Source organism: Etheostoma spectabile, chromosome 12, assembly GCF_008692095.1.
Source record: "Etheostoma spectabile isolate EspeVRDwgs_2016 chromosome 12, UIUC_Espe_1.0, whole genome shotgun sequence".
NCBI classification, from domain to species: domain Eukaryota; kingdom Metazoa; phylum Chordata; class Actinopteri; order Perciformes; family Percidae; genus Etheostoma; species Etheostoma spectabile.
The window spans coordinates 21,739,670-21,758,027 of NC_045744.1; the positions used below are offsets into that span (position 1 = coordinate 21,739,670).

An 18,358-nucleotide genomic window follows, 5' to 3' on the forward strand; every position below is an offset into this window, starting at 1 on the left:
AATTGTCATAAAAACAGTTTGGGTCCTTTCAACAAGGATATATACACAGATTTCCTAAAATATGTACTACAATGTAGAAAGGCGGTAATGTGCATGTTGTTCCTTCAATACACAAGAAGATGGTGAAGAAAATATGTCAAGAAATTAAAGTGCAGATTTAGGGTGAGAGGTTCAGGGAATAATCTATGCATGTTTTTTAATGATGGATATAAAGATACAGTTACAGCGCTTCTTATCCATAGAGTTGAGATATGCAAATAAACATAAAATATGTATAGAACGCTTGAGATGTAACCACGTTGATGGCTTAAAAATGAATTGAACAAAGAAGAAGCCAGAGAAACTTCTAGTCTGTAGTGACTAACATAAGTGCGTCAGGTGAGTCCAGTGATTGTAAAGATGTACTATTTGAAATAGTCTCAATTTATTTCAAATGCATTAAGGGACTGACATCACATTTATTTGGGTTCCTGTTCATATGGGTAAGAAATAAATAAATGGGTAAGTTAAGGAGAGTTTAAAAAAAAAATCTTTTAACATCACAAGGAGAACCAGGCAGCGTAGGAGTTAACTGACTCCAGCAGGTGGCAGTAACGCAACGCTAAAGGATGCAAGCTGCCGCTCAACGTAAAAGAAGAAGACGAAGAAGACGACGATGTCAGAAACAGGACGTAGCGTCTAATCTGAGAACCTGCAGGCGGCTGAACATGAATAAACCGGTTTAGCTTCTGACACGACTTTAATAACAGAGTGTCTATCTGTCCCACGTATCCGCTGGGACCACGGACAGCTGGACTTGAATTGGGTAAGAGTATTTGACAGCAGAGCTGACGTTAATGTGGCTACTGGTGTCCACTGCTCAGCAGAGCTAAGCTAACGCTCCAACCAGCTTACGTTAGGATCGGCGAGCAGCTAACAGCGGCTACCGCCGTAAACAAAACCCGTTTGTTTCAGTGAAAAAACTACTCTTCAGTTGGATTTCTCACGTACTATCTTCCCCGTTAACGCTGCCGTTCCTGGCTCCTTCTCTTGTATTATTGTTTGCCAGGTTACAGGAGGCATTCGGGGTCAAAGAGAGATAAACAAGCTAGCGTCGCTCATAAAGCCGAGCCCGGTGCACCGAAATACCGGGATGTAAATGAACGCTGTGGTTTATGAGGCGTTCAAGTCCTTCACTTAACAGTCTGAACGTTACATGTCTTAGCTATGTTCGACCTGAAAGTTATATCGTGTGGTGATGAATCAGGACACATACATAGTTCAGTTGGTATTCATATTTTATTAGTATTGAGTGTCATGACCAACAGCCCTAACATGGTTATTGGTGACATGCTTAAATCAGTTGGAAATAATCAAAACAAAAAATATTCATTACAAAGTAAGTATCACTTACAACGAATTTGCCATGCTTGTTGGTTCATACATTAACATATTAAACATTAAAATGAAATAAGCAAACAAGAAATACAGAAACAAATATGTACATATGTTTAACATTAACCAAGAAGACCCTGTATGGATTAGTATCAATATAATATCAGGGGTGTGCAAAAAAAAACTCGATTCACATTTTGTATGGCGGTTCAAGCTCTACAGATTAAAAAATGTCCCAAAAGTTCCAAAAATCGATTGATATTTATTTAGTAATTCCTTTTGTAATGGCGTGTATACTATCACATGGGGAAAGTAACGACATTTAAATTGGTTGGTAACGATTTTTCAATTGAGAATGGTTTTTGATATTGAATCGGGACATTTTTTTGGAATCGTGCACCCCTAAAATCAGAATGGAGCAGAGAATACAGAGAATGAAGGTTATTGGAGAATAATTTCCAGAAGAAAATGCATGTGATTGGTGGAAGCAACAGCAGTGTGGCGTCACTCTGCTGCCAATGTTTGAAATGATTCACATTATCATGTAAAATCTATTTTCCTTATGACTGTGGCAGAGTAATTTCCTTTATTTTCACACATAGTTTCTTGCCTCATTGTCTCCATCATTGATTGCAGACCGGAGTAGGCTAATTGAAATCACTGTCCATGTGCAATATTGGATGTATTGGCTCTAAAATACTTTAAACTTCAACGCTTAAATGCATCAAATTTCACATGCACCCTGATTTTCGTATGTTAAGTTGAGCATTTTGATACGAATGGTGTTTATGTGTACTGTGTACAATATGGCAAATGCAAAGGGAGGGAATAGGGCTGCATATATTTAACTAATTACAAAATGCATACTAACTTCATAAACCGTGTATGTAATCATGAAGTAATGACAATGTGATAAACAAACATGTATACTATGCTTAACAAAACTAGTTACAAAAATAATATGAATATGTAAATGAATCACCGGGAGACTCTGACACAGGCTGACTTTGTAAATAAAACTGAGATCATATACAAGGTTATGTTCTTCTTTTTCAAAGGTTGTTTGCTAAATTGCTCTTAAAAACATTTAGATAGGATTTAAATTGCTATTTTTTATTCTCAATTTCCTTTTTATTTTGGCGCTGGTGATATTCCTCTGGGGCTGACTTCAACTTTTTTTATGACTTCAACTTTTTTTTAGAGTTTAGAGGCGCAAAGATTAATCGCTTCGAGTGAATTAATAGCCAACTATCTTTAGTTTATCGGTCATTCTGAGTCATTTTTAAAGAAAGAACAGTTCAAATTTCTCTGATTCCATTCTTAAATGTGAATATTTTCTAGTTTCTTCTATTCTCTGTGATAATAAACTGAATGTCTTTGAGTTGTGGGCAAATCAGGACCTTTTAAGGACGTCTTATTGGTCTTTGGGAAACGCTGATTGAAATTTCTTTTGTGATTTTTCTGGTAACACCAAATCGATTAATCAAGACCACAATCAACAGATTAATCCACAGTGACAAATAATCTATTCCATCTCTAATAGAGGTCATACTGTATACGACTGACACATGAATACAATGTACTGTATGTATATGGGATTTCAAATTGTTTCATAACTATTTCATGTTAATAATAACGTAATACTTGCTAATAAAAAAACAAAGCAGGTATCTACAAAGAATTCCATAGGATGTTAGGATTTAGCTAAGTCATCAAAATGACTAATTTGGTTTTTGCTTGTCCTCAGTGTAGAGCTGGGCAAAATATCAATATTATCTCAATATCGAGATATGAGACTGGATATCGTCTTAGATTTTGGATATCGTAATATGGCAGAAGTGGTGTCTTTTCCTGGTTTTAAAAGCTGAATTGTTGTAAAATTATGTCATTTTCTGAACTTACAGACTGTTGTATTATTTGCCTTTACCCACTTAGTCATTACATCCACATTACTGTTGATTATTTATCAAAAATCTCATTGTGTCAATATTTGGTGAAAGCACCAATAGTCAACACTACAATATTGTTGTGGTATTGATATCGAGGTATTTGGTAAAAAAATATTGTGACATTGGATTTTCTCCATATCACCCAGCCATGCCTTATTGTCTATTTTCTTAGGAGTGTAACTTCCTGCCTTTTCGCTGCTTCTTTAGACCAGTTCAGACTGACTCAGTGTACCAAAGGCTCTTTGATATAGCAGTAGCTACAAAGGACCTTTTGTTAAACACGTAACCATGAACATGCACATTCAAACTAATCTATCTTAGAAGAGAACGTCAGTCGTTGGCTGAACAAAGGTCACGGACATAGGCAACCTGTGATAAGGGGACACAAGTAGACACTGTTAAGCTCTTTAAAAAAAACAGTCCAAGAGCCAAAACTTTACTTTGCACGTTTGTGATCATACATTTTCAATTTTGTAATTTAATTGTAGGGCTGGTTGCACTTTCTGTTTAAAGCCAGTATCACTAACATCTTTTCCAAGTTACAATGTATTACACTTGGGTGGCCCCCACATAGTTGATTAGTCGATTTTCTTTAAATCCTTTTTCATGCTGAATACTTATATCAAAGAAACCTATTGTGAACAAGTTTTAAAGTATTGCTTTTGGACAACCGTTTATGAAGAAACCCAGTTGTTACGTATCTATCAATAAATCAACTAATCGAGTGGTCGCCAAACTCACGAGTGTTAAAGCTATGGTGCGTAGTTTCTGTCGTCCCCACGTCAAATTGTAAGTTATGCCAACAAAACTGTCGGCATATTCACATGATACAAGCCTTCCGTGATTGTGCAGTTGCTAGTAGCCAAGGAGGACACAAAGGATTAGGCGCTTCTGCGCGGGAAAAGTCTCCAGAAGCCACAATCTTCTGTACATAGCTGTACTGAGCTGAACTGAACATAAACTAGCCATTTGGCCGGGTGGACAAAAAAAGTTCATTTCGAACCTTGGTCACACACACACACACAACACACACACACACACACTGTGAAATGACATATGGTCCCATCTTATTTGACATGGTTTGCTGTTCTACTATTAAATCCAGGACCCTAAACGGAGTGGCTCAAAGTGAAGACAGTCTCATCGGTGTCATGTTGGCGTTTGGCTGACGGCTCTTCTTCTTCTTTCAGGTTCATCCCGTTAACTGAAATTTCTCCCTTCATCCACTCATCATGTTGGACTACTACCAGGTATTAGGAGTACGGAGAGATTCGTCTGCAGAAGAAATCAAGAAAGCGTGAGTTGATTAAGTTTAAAATGTTAAGCTGCAATGTTCTTAAACACTTGAGCAGACATCTGCACAGCGATGCTATCATCTTGTTGTCCTGGCTGGCAGCTCTGCAGCTAATGAATGCACTCCCTGTAGGCAGATGACCTTTCTAAGGAGCTTCATTAACAACACGCAGCTCTTTTTTTTTTATATAAAAGAGTGTGCAGGGAAGCTACACATTTGTAAAGTCAGAACGAGTTATTGATTTAAACAGTTAGGACATGGGTCCATTAGTGTTTTTCTCTGGCAGTTAAGTGCTGGGGTGTGCTTCCTCCCAGGTGGTTATCTCAAAACACATTCAGTGTCTGGTCGATCTGCCCCCACAAAGGGGCTTTTCGGGCTACCTTTACATTGTTACGTAATCAATAAGTATTTAATAAGAGATTGATACTTGGCGTCTGTGTATTGATACAATGTTGCCATGGAACATTTCACATACTATGCTGTATAGTATGCAAAGTAATCGCATTGTGCATATTTTCCTCATATTGTGCAGCCCTAGCGAGGTGTACACTAGGCACGGGCCGGTATGAGATTCTGACGGTATGATAACCTTCAGCAAAAATATCACAGGCTCACGGTATTGCTGTATTGTAATTACAACTTTAAAATGTATTATTTTGAAATGTCTGGGTAAAAAAAACTCGAATTGAACTCAAATGTATTTTATTTTTAAATACACTGCCAGGAAAAGGGATTTGGAAGCTGCGCTTTCTCTTCTCAACTCATAAAAGAATAGCTCATACCCCGGGAACGGTATCTTGGAAAATTGTAGTGGTTTTTAAACCGTGATATCTTTTTTCAAGCCGCGGTATAACTTGAAACCGGTAACTGGCCCATGCCTAGTGTAAACACAGCAAATGATATTTGTTCTTTAACCAAAACGTAGCAATGTAAATGTAGCCATAGAATTATCACATTGTCTTGTTGTGTGGACAAATCCATTGTGTTTTCTCTGGCTATATAAAAAATAAAAAATAGATACTCAGTGGTTGACAGTGTGATCTGTGTTTAATGTAAAGCAGCAGGACATCTTGATAAAGACGCATGGCCCTATTTTAACGATGTACACGGTGTGAAGCCATGGCGCAGGTGCGTTTAGGGTGCTAGTTTGACGATGGAAAAAAGGGTCTGTGTGCCTGGCGCATGGTTCAGAAGGGTTCTACTTAGTGTCTTCATTAATCATAGAGCATAACATGCAATAAAGAGTGTCATCTCCCATTCCCGTTAAAAGCCATCTGGTGTCAACCACACTATTGTTCAGCCCTAATAAGCACAACTTTTTCATTTTTTTTGAGTCGTGTTATTGAGCAGCCGTCCTCTTCCTTCTGTCCTCGTGTAGTTACAGAAAGCTGGCCTTGAGGTGGCACCCTGACAAAAACCCAGAGAACAAGGAGGAGGCTGAGAAGAAGTTCAAGGAGCTGTCCGAGGCGTATGAAGTCCTGTCAGATGGTTTGTATCCCAGCTCTCTGTACAAGTCTGCACACAAACACCAGTGAAGCACTGCGCTATAGTTAATGGAGTGAAGCATATACTAGGGCTGGGCAATATATCTATATTATATTGATATTGTGATATGAGACTAGATATTGTCTTAGATTTGAATATCTTTATATCTTAAATGGGTTAAGTGTCTTTTCCATGTCATTTTCTGTTACCAGACTGTCCTAGCTCCTCTGTAATTTTTACCTTTACCCACTTAGTCATTATATCTCATTACTGAAGATTATTTATCTTAAATCTCATTGTGAAGATATTTTGTGAAAGCACCAGTTAACAAAAACTCCTAAAACAAAACAAACAGCTGTTTACCACAGCCTACAACCTCCCTTAGCTTAGCCACAGTAATTCTGTTAAGGGTCCATTATTATTATTATTATTATTATTATTTTGTTGTAATTAGTATTATTATTATATTAGGCCGGCCCCTACACCACCTGTTTTCAAATCCAGTCTTAAAACAGGTTTTTAACACAGAACAGTTGCCTTTCTATGATCCTGTCATTTTTTTGGTATGTTGTTTTTGTGTTCACTGTGTTCTTTCTATGTGTTTGTTCTCTCTGATTGTACAGCACTTTTGGTAAACTGTTTTTATTTTTTTTATTTTAAATGTGCTTTGTAAATAAATTTGGATTTGGAATACCGACAACACTGGGTCTGATGGGTGTAGACGAGTTCCTTTACCTCCTCTCCTCCTCCTCCTCTCGCCCCTGGAACTGTTGTGATTCTACTTTTGAGATTTTTCACTTTCCTCTTCCAGCCAACAAGAGGAGCACATACGATCGCTATGGCAAGGAGGGACTGACGGGGAGCAACGGAGGAAGGGGTAAGAAAGATAAGCTCAAAACTTTAACCACAATTAAATCTTTTGTGAGAGCAAGAGCGAGAGCGAGAGAGAGAGAGAGAGAGAGAGCGAGAGAGAGATCAGCTGGTTTTAGTTTGAGCTTAAGAGAACATGTACAGTTGTGCGCATAAGTATACACACCCATGCCAAAGTTGACTAAAAAGAATAATAAAAACATCTTTTGGCAATTGATCCAAATGCCTTAATTAAAAAAATGAGGAAAAATCATCTGTGGCGACAGTGTGTGTCCGTTGCAACAGAGTTGGCTGCTGGGTAATTCAACAGAAGCACAGCTTGATGTTGAATGGAACAGATTGAGGTGGCTGGATGGCTGCTGTTATTTGGTCCATGTTTACACCGTTTACAGCAGTTTCCATTGGCATTTCAGGAGGCCATTTCCACAACGGAGATCATTTCCATGAACCATTCACATTCCGCAACCCAGACGACGTCTTCAGAGAATTCTTCGGAGGCAGAGACCCATTTGCAGACTTTTTTGGTAAGTCGCAGTGTGAAGAAGTTGGTACGTCATCATGTCTGCCAGTGCTTTAGTTTGAGTTTTTACCCAAATGCAGATTTGATAAATTTCAGCCTGAATCATAATCTTTCTGATCTCCTGCACCAGTTTTAATATACTTTTCCACCCACATGCCTCTTGTTCTCTGTCCTGTTCTGTCAGGTACGGACCCATTTGTGATGACCCATTTTTCGGCAACGGGCGGCGGCACCAAAGTCGAGCACATCGCAGCCGGGCAGGCGGCCCGTTTTTCGGGGGCTTTGTCGGTTTTCCTCCCTTTGGCGCTGGCTTCTCACCTTTTGACCCGGGTAAGACATGCAGCAATGAATAAATAACCAAAACATCACAAAGTGGTTGCAAACCATGGTCACCAGTTTAAATGAGTCTCGCTCTCTCTCGCTCTTCTCTCTCTCTCTCTCTCTCTCTCTCTCTCTCTCTCTCTCTCTCTCTTTTTGTCCTGTTTATCGCAGGCTTCGGTTCTTTTGGCTCTATGAGCCCCATGGGTCACATGGGTCACATGGGTCACATGACAACCATGGGCAGTCTGGGAGGTGGAGGCTTCACCTCTTTTTCCTCCACCTCCTTTGGGGGAGGAGGAGGAGGAGGTGGTGGTGGAGGAGGCATGGGTAACTTCCGCTCCGTGTCCACCTCCACCAAGATCATCAACGGCAGGAAGATCACCACTAAAAGGTACATACCGACTGGCTATCGCGATACGTCCATTCTGGGATAGAAGAAAAGAACTCTCTGGGCTGTTTGCATTTCTTAAAACCAGTCACAGTTGCAGCGATGGTGGCTCTGCTAAATAGTCTTGGGAAGGAACTTGTGAAACTGAAAAAAGCGAAAGCCACATACAATATTAAATTAAACTAACTGTTCACACAATGAAGTAACATGAGCTATATAAATTAGCTTGATACATGGTTAAATGTAATTTGCTCTTACCAGTGTATCGCTGTGTGTACTTCATCCACAGCAATCCCACTAATCAGGCGCTGTAACGTCCCAGGTAGAGAGTCCTTTAAGGTTGTCATTTGCAGGATGGCTCTCCATCTATCGTTGCCACCAAATGTTTCTGGTTCCTTAAGGATTGAGAACTGACCAGCAGTAATTGTTTCATCTGTGTCTTCATCGTGCCCAGCTCCTTAACCGGTGGGCAAACATGCTAGCACGTAACTGTTAGATAGTAAATGTTCTTTGTAAAGCTTTACAATCATTCACTGAAAGAAGCAAGCAGGCCGGCCTTGTTGTACAATCCAAATGTTCCCTAAAACTTGCGGTTCAGCTTTTGGTTTGGTGGTTGTTACTTCCCGTAGCAAAGGGAGTTTGAGAACGGTAACACGGACGGCAGAAGGGAAGGGGTAAAGACTAACATCCAGATACTTCCGTTCCACCAGACTACATGCTGACTAACTTGGATTATCCCAGTGACTGGTATCTGCCTTTAGACACGGAGGGCCTCATCTTGCACAAAGGGCGAAGGTAGTTGCTAGTTTAAGCCCGACGCAGTTGTCAATTACCCGTCCAAAGTCCACGTCATTTAAATAGCAAATGCACCTTTGCCCATCTATGCGACCATGAGTGTGTTGGTCTTACAGGGAGGTGTGAATTCTTGGCGTATTGATATCTTGAGGCAGCCGGAAGTGATCGCGCCAATGACCAACAAAAACCTGGTCTAAAGTCAATAGCACAGCATTTCATTATTTTAACAGCAAATTAGTAAAATGGGCCTAGGCTTATGCACAACGCCCTCACACTATGCTTGACACACAGACACAGCACACACACACACACACACACACACACACACACACACACAGGGAAGCACAGCAGCACACAAACATGCTGTAAACTGCTTTTTAACACTGCTTTTAAGCATCATAATAACATTGTGCCGAGGTTCAAACAAGCCTTGCTTTTAAAGGGAATGGGAGATGACACTCTGATTGGTTGATGCATGTTCACCCAAAACCCATCAATGAATTAATGAAGACACTAAGTACAACCCTTTTGATTCGTGCGCCTGGTGCACAGACCCTTTTTTCTGCCGTCAAACTAGCAAAAGTGGATTCGGACACGCCCTAAACGCACCTGCGCTGTGCGCTTAGATCGTTAAAATAGGGCCCTAACACTAATGTAGTGCATTGTGGCTTTTAGACTTTTGCGCTTTCTCTACACATTGCAACAGTATGCGTGGGATGGTTTTATTGATTACATGCTTGCCCACACACATCACTGGAAATTGAAAATCCAAGTTTAGTAAAGATGACACTGCCTGCACTAATAGACAGAGAATGACAGTTGCCCTCTGTTGACCGTACAAAACTTTAAATCCACCCAGCGTGGCTAAAATACTGACCAAACTGTAAACAATCGTACTAGGTGAAAAAGTCAATAAAAAGCAGCTTTGCTCAGTAAGTTACAGTTCATCTTCTGTTCCTTCATTTAATAAATGTACTGTTTTATAAGCGTTCGTAATACATCCAAGTCAGCTTTTGACAGATTAAAACTGAAGTGAGAACAGCTGGTCTCTACACTCATTCAGAGCATTAGGTTGTGGGATTTTAAGAATCTCCTGAGCTGGATAAGCTGCAAAACAACTGAATGCCGTTTTATTTTGCATCAAAGCTCCGATGAAAATCAAACAGGCCAAAGATTTTGGAGGAGCTTTAACAAATAACTGGTCAAGGTTTTTACTTCTACCAGTGGTGGTGAGCGTGTAGAAGTAGTGTTGATCTAGGTCAGATCTGTAACCCTTCCAACACAGCTGGTGTCTGTATGAAGGCGTCCACGTTAGGGTACGTAACCGACAACAGGTTGCATTGTCATTAGAGCCCGACCGATATATCGGCGGGTCGATATTATCGATTATATTTCTCAAACTATCATTATCGGCATTTATAATGGCCCATACAAATATTCATTCATCAGATTCATTTATATTTATGAATAAATGTATCTGATTAATATTAAAAAAAAAAAAATAAAAACGGACGGTCAGCCATGTTATGAGTGTTGGCGTTGCACAGTTTGTCCACCAGAGGGCACTCCACACCATCCTTGTTGGCCACACTCTTATTTTATCTTTTGTTGTTGTGTTTTTCTTGAAAGGACTTTAAGTTTCATATCTTAAGTTGGTATTTTTATAACATTTTATTTAGTTATTATTATTTTTAGAACTTTACTATATTTTGATGTTCCTCTGTTCTGTTATGACAAAAAATCAAGTTATTATATTATTTTAGTAGGAACTTTTAGTTATAAATACCTACAAATAACAAATGTTAGGGAATTCTGTTTATGTTTTAACGCGTTTCTGGATTATTATTTTTTTAAACATATATTGGCCGATAAGTTGGAATATTGGATTTTTAAATAACCAAATATTTGTATCGGTATCGACCTTAAAAATCATTTAGTTCCTTGGTCGGGCTCTAATCGTCCTCCATTATCTACAAAAAAAATAAAATGTCAAAAAATCTGTTTAATGCACCAGAAAACGCATGAAGCAATTTGAAGTAATTGAAGACATTCTTCCCATATCGCATGGTGGCTGAGAAAGCTCCGTACACATCAACTTACTGTAAGAAAACACAGGCAAAGCACCGCTTTGACAGCACATTTGTTGCAATTAGAAGGAAAAACTAGAACCTGCACGCAGTTTCAACGGGGTCCAAGCCTCCCCGCGCGCAGTCGTCCCAGCGACCCGGGAATTGTTCTATGTTGATTAAAGCGCCCCCGGAGGGCCTGTCTACCAAATTTGGCAGTGAGCCTCCGGGCGGTGGGTGAAACAATCAATTGCCGGTTTGGTTTTGATAGCATTTACTGCGGCAGAGATATTGCAATTGCAAATTCCCATTTAAACGCATTGACTTTGTCCACAAAATCATCAAACGTCGATTATAGCGCCCCCTAATGGCCCATCGTTACCAAATTATGTATGAAGCTTCCGTGCGGCATGCCAAACAATCACCCCAAGTTTGGTGTCGATACCACGTATTTTGGCTGAGATATGGCAAAGTTTGTTCGTGAAAAACACACATTTTTGTATTTGTGGCGCCCCCTAGCGCCAATGTTCGTCAAATTTGGTACAGAGCCTCAGGGGGTCATAGCAAGTAATATTGTAAAGTTTGCTTTGATAGCATTTACTTTGGCCGAGATATGGCAAAGGAAATGTTCCATAGCTAGCTACACAAATTTGTTTGCGTGTAAACACGCGCAATTTTTATCCTATAAAAATTCTTTATACCACTTTGTGTCAGGTCGGTCTGGAGATGCTATGTGCCAAGTTTCGTGCAGATCCATTGCACGGTCTCGGAGGAGATAGAAAAAGTAGGTTTTTGATAAATACGCGATTTTTATCACGCAGAAAAGTCTAGGCGGAATGGGCGTGGCCTATATCACGAGATTCAGTAGGATCCAGGGAACGCGTGGATGTAAGGTTTTTAAATTTCCGATGTACGGTTTGGGAGTTATAGGGCCAAACGTGTTTTTCTCTGCTATAGCGCACCTAGTGGTAGAAGTGGATGAATTTTTTTGGCTGAGGTCTTTGCGGACTTTCGGACCAGTCCTGAAAATGGCGTGTCGCCACCATGTACGGTTTAGGCTGCAGCACCACTTTATGCGGAGAGAAAAATAATGGAGGAAAATCTTACCGAAAACAATAGGGTTCCACAGCCCTGCTGTGGTGAACCGCGTATCGCCTTGCGATACCGCGGTGCACGCATCCCGGGCTTGGACCCCTAAAAATCACAAATTTGACAACATGTGGCGCAAAGAAACTCGCTACAAATACAGAAGAAACAAGCTGAGACAGAACCACTGCAAGCCATACACCGCGCAAATTTTCAGAAGAAATTGAACACTTACGACCCACTAGTAATCAGTAATAGTCTATGACTCAGTCGTCGGGCGGTCCGGCAAAAATGCAGTGTCTTCCGTTGTATTTGTGGGGATGGGGGGGGGTAAAAAAAACAATGCGGCGAAATGTGGTTGCCAGTCATCTAACCAGCAATCAGACTTGAGGGCGTGTGAGAGTCCCGTACAGGAAACAGGAAGCATCACTGCCTCGATTGCTGCCACTAGAAAGTTTTAAAGAACAAAAAAGCACTGAACTGCCCAAGAGTTTGTGTTACAACAAAACACCGGCAATACGTCGCTTTTCTTTCTTGCTCTGCATGATGAAGTTGCCTTAATGTGCTCATTATGCTCATTTTCAAGTTTGTAATTGTATTGAGAAGTTGTACCAGAATAGGTTTACATGGTTTAATTTTCAAAAAAACACCATATTTTTGGTGTACTGCACATTGTTGCAGCGCTCTGTTTTAAGCTACTGAGTGAGGCATCATACTTCTGTACCATCTTTGTTGGGAGTAGGGCTGCGCAAGTAATCGCAGTCGTATCGAATTCACAATATGGACTAGTGCAATATCCAAATCACGGGGGCAAAATATGTGTCAAACCGTTCTGAATGAAGTCTTGTGGTGCCGCAGAGACATCCCGGCCTACAAATCCTATCCTACAGACTAAAGGAAAAAAAATCTTTGTGTGGTACAGATCCCTAACTAAATCACACTGTAATCATTTTAATTTCTTTCAATGTTAATAATTTTCAATGAGAATAATGATGCACAAACGATCATTCCCTCCAGTATCATGAATCATTTTGCAATATTAGTCAAAATAATCGCAATTAGATATTTTCCTCATATCGGGCAGCCCTTGTTGGGAGTCACACATCCGCAGTACCTAGGTAAGGACTACTAGCCAGTCAGAAGCCAGTGGCCCATGGCTTTGGTTCAGCCTAGACTGGAGCAAGATGTTTCAGAGTAGGAAATCATTTAAATGTTAACAAATGTGTCTTTCATATGTAACATTTGAAATTTGAACTATGTGAACTCTTAGAGCCTCTGCTCTAAAGAGCTTGCTTTAAGGCGGGTCATGCTAGCAGCTAGGCGAGCAGTGTAACGCGTGTTACAAAGTGACGCATCACGGAAGCAAAGGCTGGAAAACAACAAACAGTAATTGTGAAATACAAAGTCTACTTCTTCTACTTTGTGGGTTAAATAACACAACAGGATGTCACACAAATGGACCATTTAAGTGAGACCCCCACCACTGCACAACCCTGCGGCCAATCACTTTCTCTGGTCTAAATGGGTCTCGGCACGGTCCAATATCAGAATCATGCAATCCCTAAAACAAACACCTGGAGCACATTTTCTGTGAGTGGGGATTGGTCGATTTCTGCCCCTCTGTTACACCGCCCGTGTTTCTGAGTGATAGCAGACGTGCGTCGTGTAATCCACGGTCACATCGATGAGGAAATATATTTGTGGATGGGGTTGTTGGTGCCCAGCTGTTCTCCAGCTGTGACAGCACTCCCTCTGTGGACCAGATCGCAAATATCACACAAGCACTGTGGCTCTTTCTGTCTTTTTGTCTTGACATGTTTGAATAAAAGCCATTACGGGACCTTTGGTCAATAGGGCTCTTTCTCTGAATGAACAAATAAACTTCTATTTAATGTCACAGCAGCCATGTCTGTACTAAGAACTCCGTTTTAAAGTAAAGGCTGGTCTACGTCGATGACGTTTCACTTCCAGGATCGTTCAGGTACCCCGGGTGTCCCTCATTTCATCCAGATGTCCGTCACCTTCCTCTTGCATTGTGTTGGCGTTCTAACCTCTGGTGGATTCATGAGGACTATGGTTACCTGGTCCTCAGATCTCTGCAGGGTAAATCCAGACAGCTAGCAAGACTATCTGTCCAATCTGAGCTTTCTGTTGCACGACTAAAATAACTTTTAAACATACACACGTTCCACCAAAACAAGTTCCTTCCCAAGGGAGTTTTGCAGCGGCACCGTGGCTCCGTCCGGCGCTTAGCACCCCCAACGACGATGCCAAGAAAACAGCACGGTTTTCTCCCATCCAGCACTGCTGTGTGGACTGGCAATGCCAGACTAAATAGTGTCTGCTTTAAAGGAGAGTTGCACAATTAGTTCGAATTTTACCAAAATCCGATATGGACTAGTGCAATGTCCAAATTGCACGGTGTGGGGGTGCAATGTTTGTTAAAGCCAAAATATGTTTTAAATATTCAGAATATAGTTTTGTGGTGCTGCAGAGATGTGCCAGGCTACAAATCGTATCCTACAGACTAAAGAAAAAAACCTTTGTTTGATCACGCTATAATATTTACACATCCTTTAATTCTGATATTTTTGAATGAAAATGAGAATAATGATACAAAAATGAGCATTCCCTCCAATATCCTGAATCATTGTTGCAACATCAGTCAAAAATAGTCACAATTAGATCATTTCCTCGTATGGTGCCGCCCTAGTTCAAAGTCATCGTGTATGTTTCCCTCTCCCCTCTCCCTCACCCTCTCTTCCTCGTGGTTGTCTCCTCCAGAATCGTGGAGAACGGGCAGGAGCGGGTGGAGGTGGAGGAGGACGGGCAGCTGCGGTCTTTAACCGTTAACGGTAAGGAGCAGCTGCTGCGACTGGAACACAAGTAAAGACTGAAGCTTCCTCTGCTGGAGAAGTGTTACCTCAGCACAAACAGACCAACAAACTTAAGCTTGATACGGACGGAGAGAGAGAGAGAAAAAGGAAAAAAGCAACAAAACAATGTAATTATAGCGCTCTACTGTTGTTCGGATGTAAATACTTAGGTTGCGTTTTTATTTCCCTTCTTGTGTCCTCTCCCTGCTGACTCATTTGTTAACCAATAATTCAAATTCAATGATATTTGGATGCAGACTTTTTCTATGCATTTTGTTCATGTATTTCTGGATTGGAGACTTTTGTCCTTATATTTTGGCTCAGGGTGGTGTTATTGTTTCAGTGTTTGGGACCACAGTATTGTTCTGATGTATATGACCAACCCCCTCCCCTCCCCGCCTTCCCTCCTTTCTCTTTTCTGTATGCACTCCACTGACGCACACACTGTGTTCAGAAAACAAAGCATGACTTTGCTTTTTCATCTGAAAAAGGGTAGAAATATCCGAAGCATCTTCTCGCTCTCTGTTTCCTGCTTGTCTAATCTCTTCTTAGTAATAATTCTTTTTTTTTATTGGGAAAAAAATACAATGCTGGTAGGATGAGTTATGCAATTTTTATATGTTCTAATACCAATATGTTTATTTAATTATGCATGTACTCCTGTTGATGTTGAGTCTTAATGTTAAAGCTGCATTATGATGCACAACTAATGGAAGGCATTCTATAAATGATATATGGATATAGAAGGAATTTTGTGTACTTTGTAAACCAATAAATCTGAGTTTCGTCCTGTTTTCAGGATGCAAAAATGTGGCCGGCCTCTGCGTAGTTTCTTTTGTTCAGGTAGTTCAACACTGTATGATCCAACCGTTAAGTAGCATGAGCATCCTCATGGGTAATAACTGTCAATACGAACAATTTAGATTTCACTTTTTATCAATTTTTTTTTTAGAAATGTGTCTTTCATTACTGTTTAACAAAACAAAAATTACTGACATCAATGACAACTGCCCAATACAAAGCAATGTCACTGCTTCAGGGCCAACGCACTTTAACTTTTGCTGACTTTTCTCCTCTTTCCTGTAGACTTGCGGCGACAACGCGCATTGAGCTCAGGCTCATACGCGGGAGGGGTAGAGTGTGCACAGCGCTGCAAGCAGGCTTTTCATTGGTTCTCTCCAAGCGGACAGCGAGCCAGTGATTGGTGGGAGTTTTTACAGGATTACAGCAGCTACAAATGGCGGCTCTTTTTTGCTCCTTTTTCAGAGCCCATAACTTATTTAATGCTGTCGGGGTGTAAAGACTATTTCAGACACTATATTAAAACAAAAAGTGTAAATCTGAAATAGTTACCAACCCTGTCGGCAGCGTGGTCAGATTTGGTGCCTTATCTACACACGGTCTGCATAACATCCCATTCTTGGTGAAATAGCCTGAAGGAATTGATCAAATAAACTGTAAATATGTTGCAATTTTTAAAAAAAATATATAGGTGCAATAGCTATATTTTTGAAAAGTACAGAGGAAGGAGAGTAAAGAATTCTGCTGATGTTAATCATAATGTTCCTTATGGTCCTAATCGCTAGGTAAAGAAGGACATAAATTGGATTAGTATGTTTGTGTTATTTAAAATGGTCTGTTTCAGTTATCTTGTTGATTTGTGACTCCTTAAATGGGATTTAGCTGTGGGAAGGACTGGGGCTTACCTAACCCTTTTCCATGTACTGTATATTCTTTTCTTTTTCCTTTTATCGCTTGAAATAAAGATTTCATTCATCACCATGTGATCAGGACGCCCCCTCCCTGTGAAGGTAATGTGGACTGAGCGGAGACACCAGGACAGACCTGGGGACAGTTTGAGATCCCCTGGGAGGAGCTGGTGAACTTGTTGAGGGCGTGTGATGTCTGGGCTTCTTCCTGTGACCCAGACTCTCATTAGGGCCGAAAAGTAGAAGGAGGAATTGGTATTCAAGGTGGCTGGTTGTGTTTCCATGTTGTATCCATATTCATATCCACATCCATGTGTGTACTTACAATAAATATAACTTTTCTCTGTTTTAACACACTTTGATTTTAAATGTCTGCTCGGCCGTTAGATGGCGCTATAATCAACGTTTCTATGTTTTGGTCTGTAACTCGATGCATGCAAATGGGACATTGATATCAACATGAAACTCCTGATGCTTGTTCGGCATGCTGCTCTGAGGCTCTGTGGCAGATTTGGCGACGGTCGGCCATAAGGGGGCGCTACAGTCAACGTAGACCAGGATTGGCCCTGTTACTCAGTTAACGGGATATTTGCGACGTCGATGCACCGCAGACCTTGCGGCTCACACCTTTCCATATTTCCAGACCTTTGCCTCCCCCCCCGTTACGCATTGGGTCCCGGGTCGCTGGGAGACTTGGACCCCGTAATAACTGCTTGTAGTTGTGGTTATGATTTGATATTATGAATAAAATGTAATTGAATTCAAGTGCTCTTAAAGTAGGCAAGAAATAAAAGGGGAAAAAATATAAGAAAAAAAGCTTCATTGCTTTAATGTCAGATTTATAATTCAATGCCGAGTGAGTCCCTGTGTGGGGGGGAGGAGGTGAAGGCACCATGCTCCCATTCACCCCTCAGCTTTTAACCCTTGTGTTGTCTTCCCGGGTCAAAAGCGGACAAAAGAATTGCCACTTTTGTCAGAATGTCAGATTATTGTTTTCACTAACACCACCTTACTACCACTAGTTGTACAGTATATTTTGGGAATTCATGGTCAGTAACCCTCATTGATGTAGAATTATACTTAATATTTGAGTTTAAAAAAGCAGAAATTATGAATTATTTTGACTAATAGTTAAGATCAAAAGGAATGAAAGTGATTTGTGAATTGTATTTGCAAAGAGCGTTGTATGGAATCCAATCCAGTTTTTTTGTGGTAATTTGGTTAAAAAAAAAAAACAGATTTCAGATATAGACATTTTTAAAAAAGGGTCTACGGTAATCTGGTTTATTAGACCTCTTCCCCGGACTGCGTGGGTATCGATTGATTGATTTATTGATTGACATCTTCCTGAGTCTCTTGTTTGCCGGTGATCAGAAGCTTTTTGGAGCCGGGAGTTTTGACCGATGGCTCAGGGGGAGAGGGGCGGAGCCGGGGTGGAGCTACATCGGAACGCGGAATTTACACCCGCACCGCTACGGCGCCGGAGCACTATGTAATTATGAAATTATGACTATCATAGGGTCAGAAACCTGACAATCAGCGGAAACTCTCCACACTACGTATTCTGATAAAGGTTAAGCACCTTGGCACTGCTACCCTTTCTGTATGTTATATAAAGTTGAAAA

General features: G+C 40.7%; 1 protein-coding gene across 1 annotated transcript; it reads left to right on the forward strand.

The window, feature by feature from the left end:
* Positions 1–588: 588 nt before the first annotated feature.
* Positions 589–15,153, forward strand: dnajb6a (DnaJ heat shock protein family (Hsp40) member B6a). The gene is made up of 8 exons (XM_032532383.1): positions 589–805; positions 4,514–4,620; positions 5,996–6,105; positions 6,914–6,979; positions 7,386–7,506; positions 7,677–7,822; positions 7,985–8,204; positions 14,933–15,153. Exons 2-8 carry the CDS (start codon positions 4,556–4,558, stop codon positions 15,036–15,038), a joined length of 834 nt encoding a protein of 277 aa, XP_032388274.1. The 5' UTR covers positions 589–805; positions 4,514–4,555; the 3' UTR covers positions 15,039–15,153.
* The last annotated feature ends 3,205 nt before the right edge of the window (positions 15,154–18,358 follow it).

Bases quoted from the DNA above. Each gene is read 5' to 3' on its own strand.
- dnajb6a (XM_032532383.1), top strand. From the start codon at position 4,556: ATGTTGGACTACTACCAGGTATTAGGAGTACGGAGAGATTCGTCTGCA. The intron at 6,106-6,913 runs GTTTGTATCCCA...TTCCTCTTCCAG, and splicing joins GTATGAAGTCCTGTCAGATG to CCAACAAGAGGAGCACATAC. The intron at 8,205-14,932 runs GTACATACCGAC...TGTCTCCTCCAG, and splicing joins AGGAAGATCACCACTAAAAG to AATCGTGGAGAACGGGCAGG.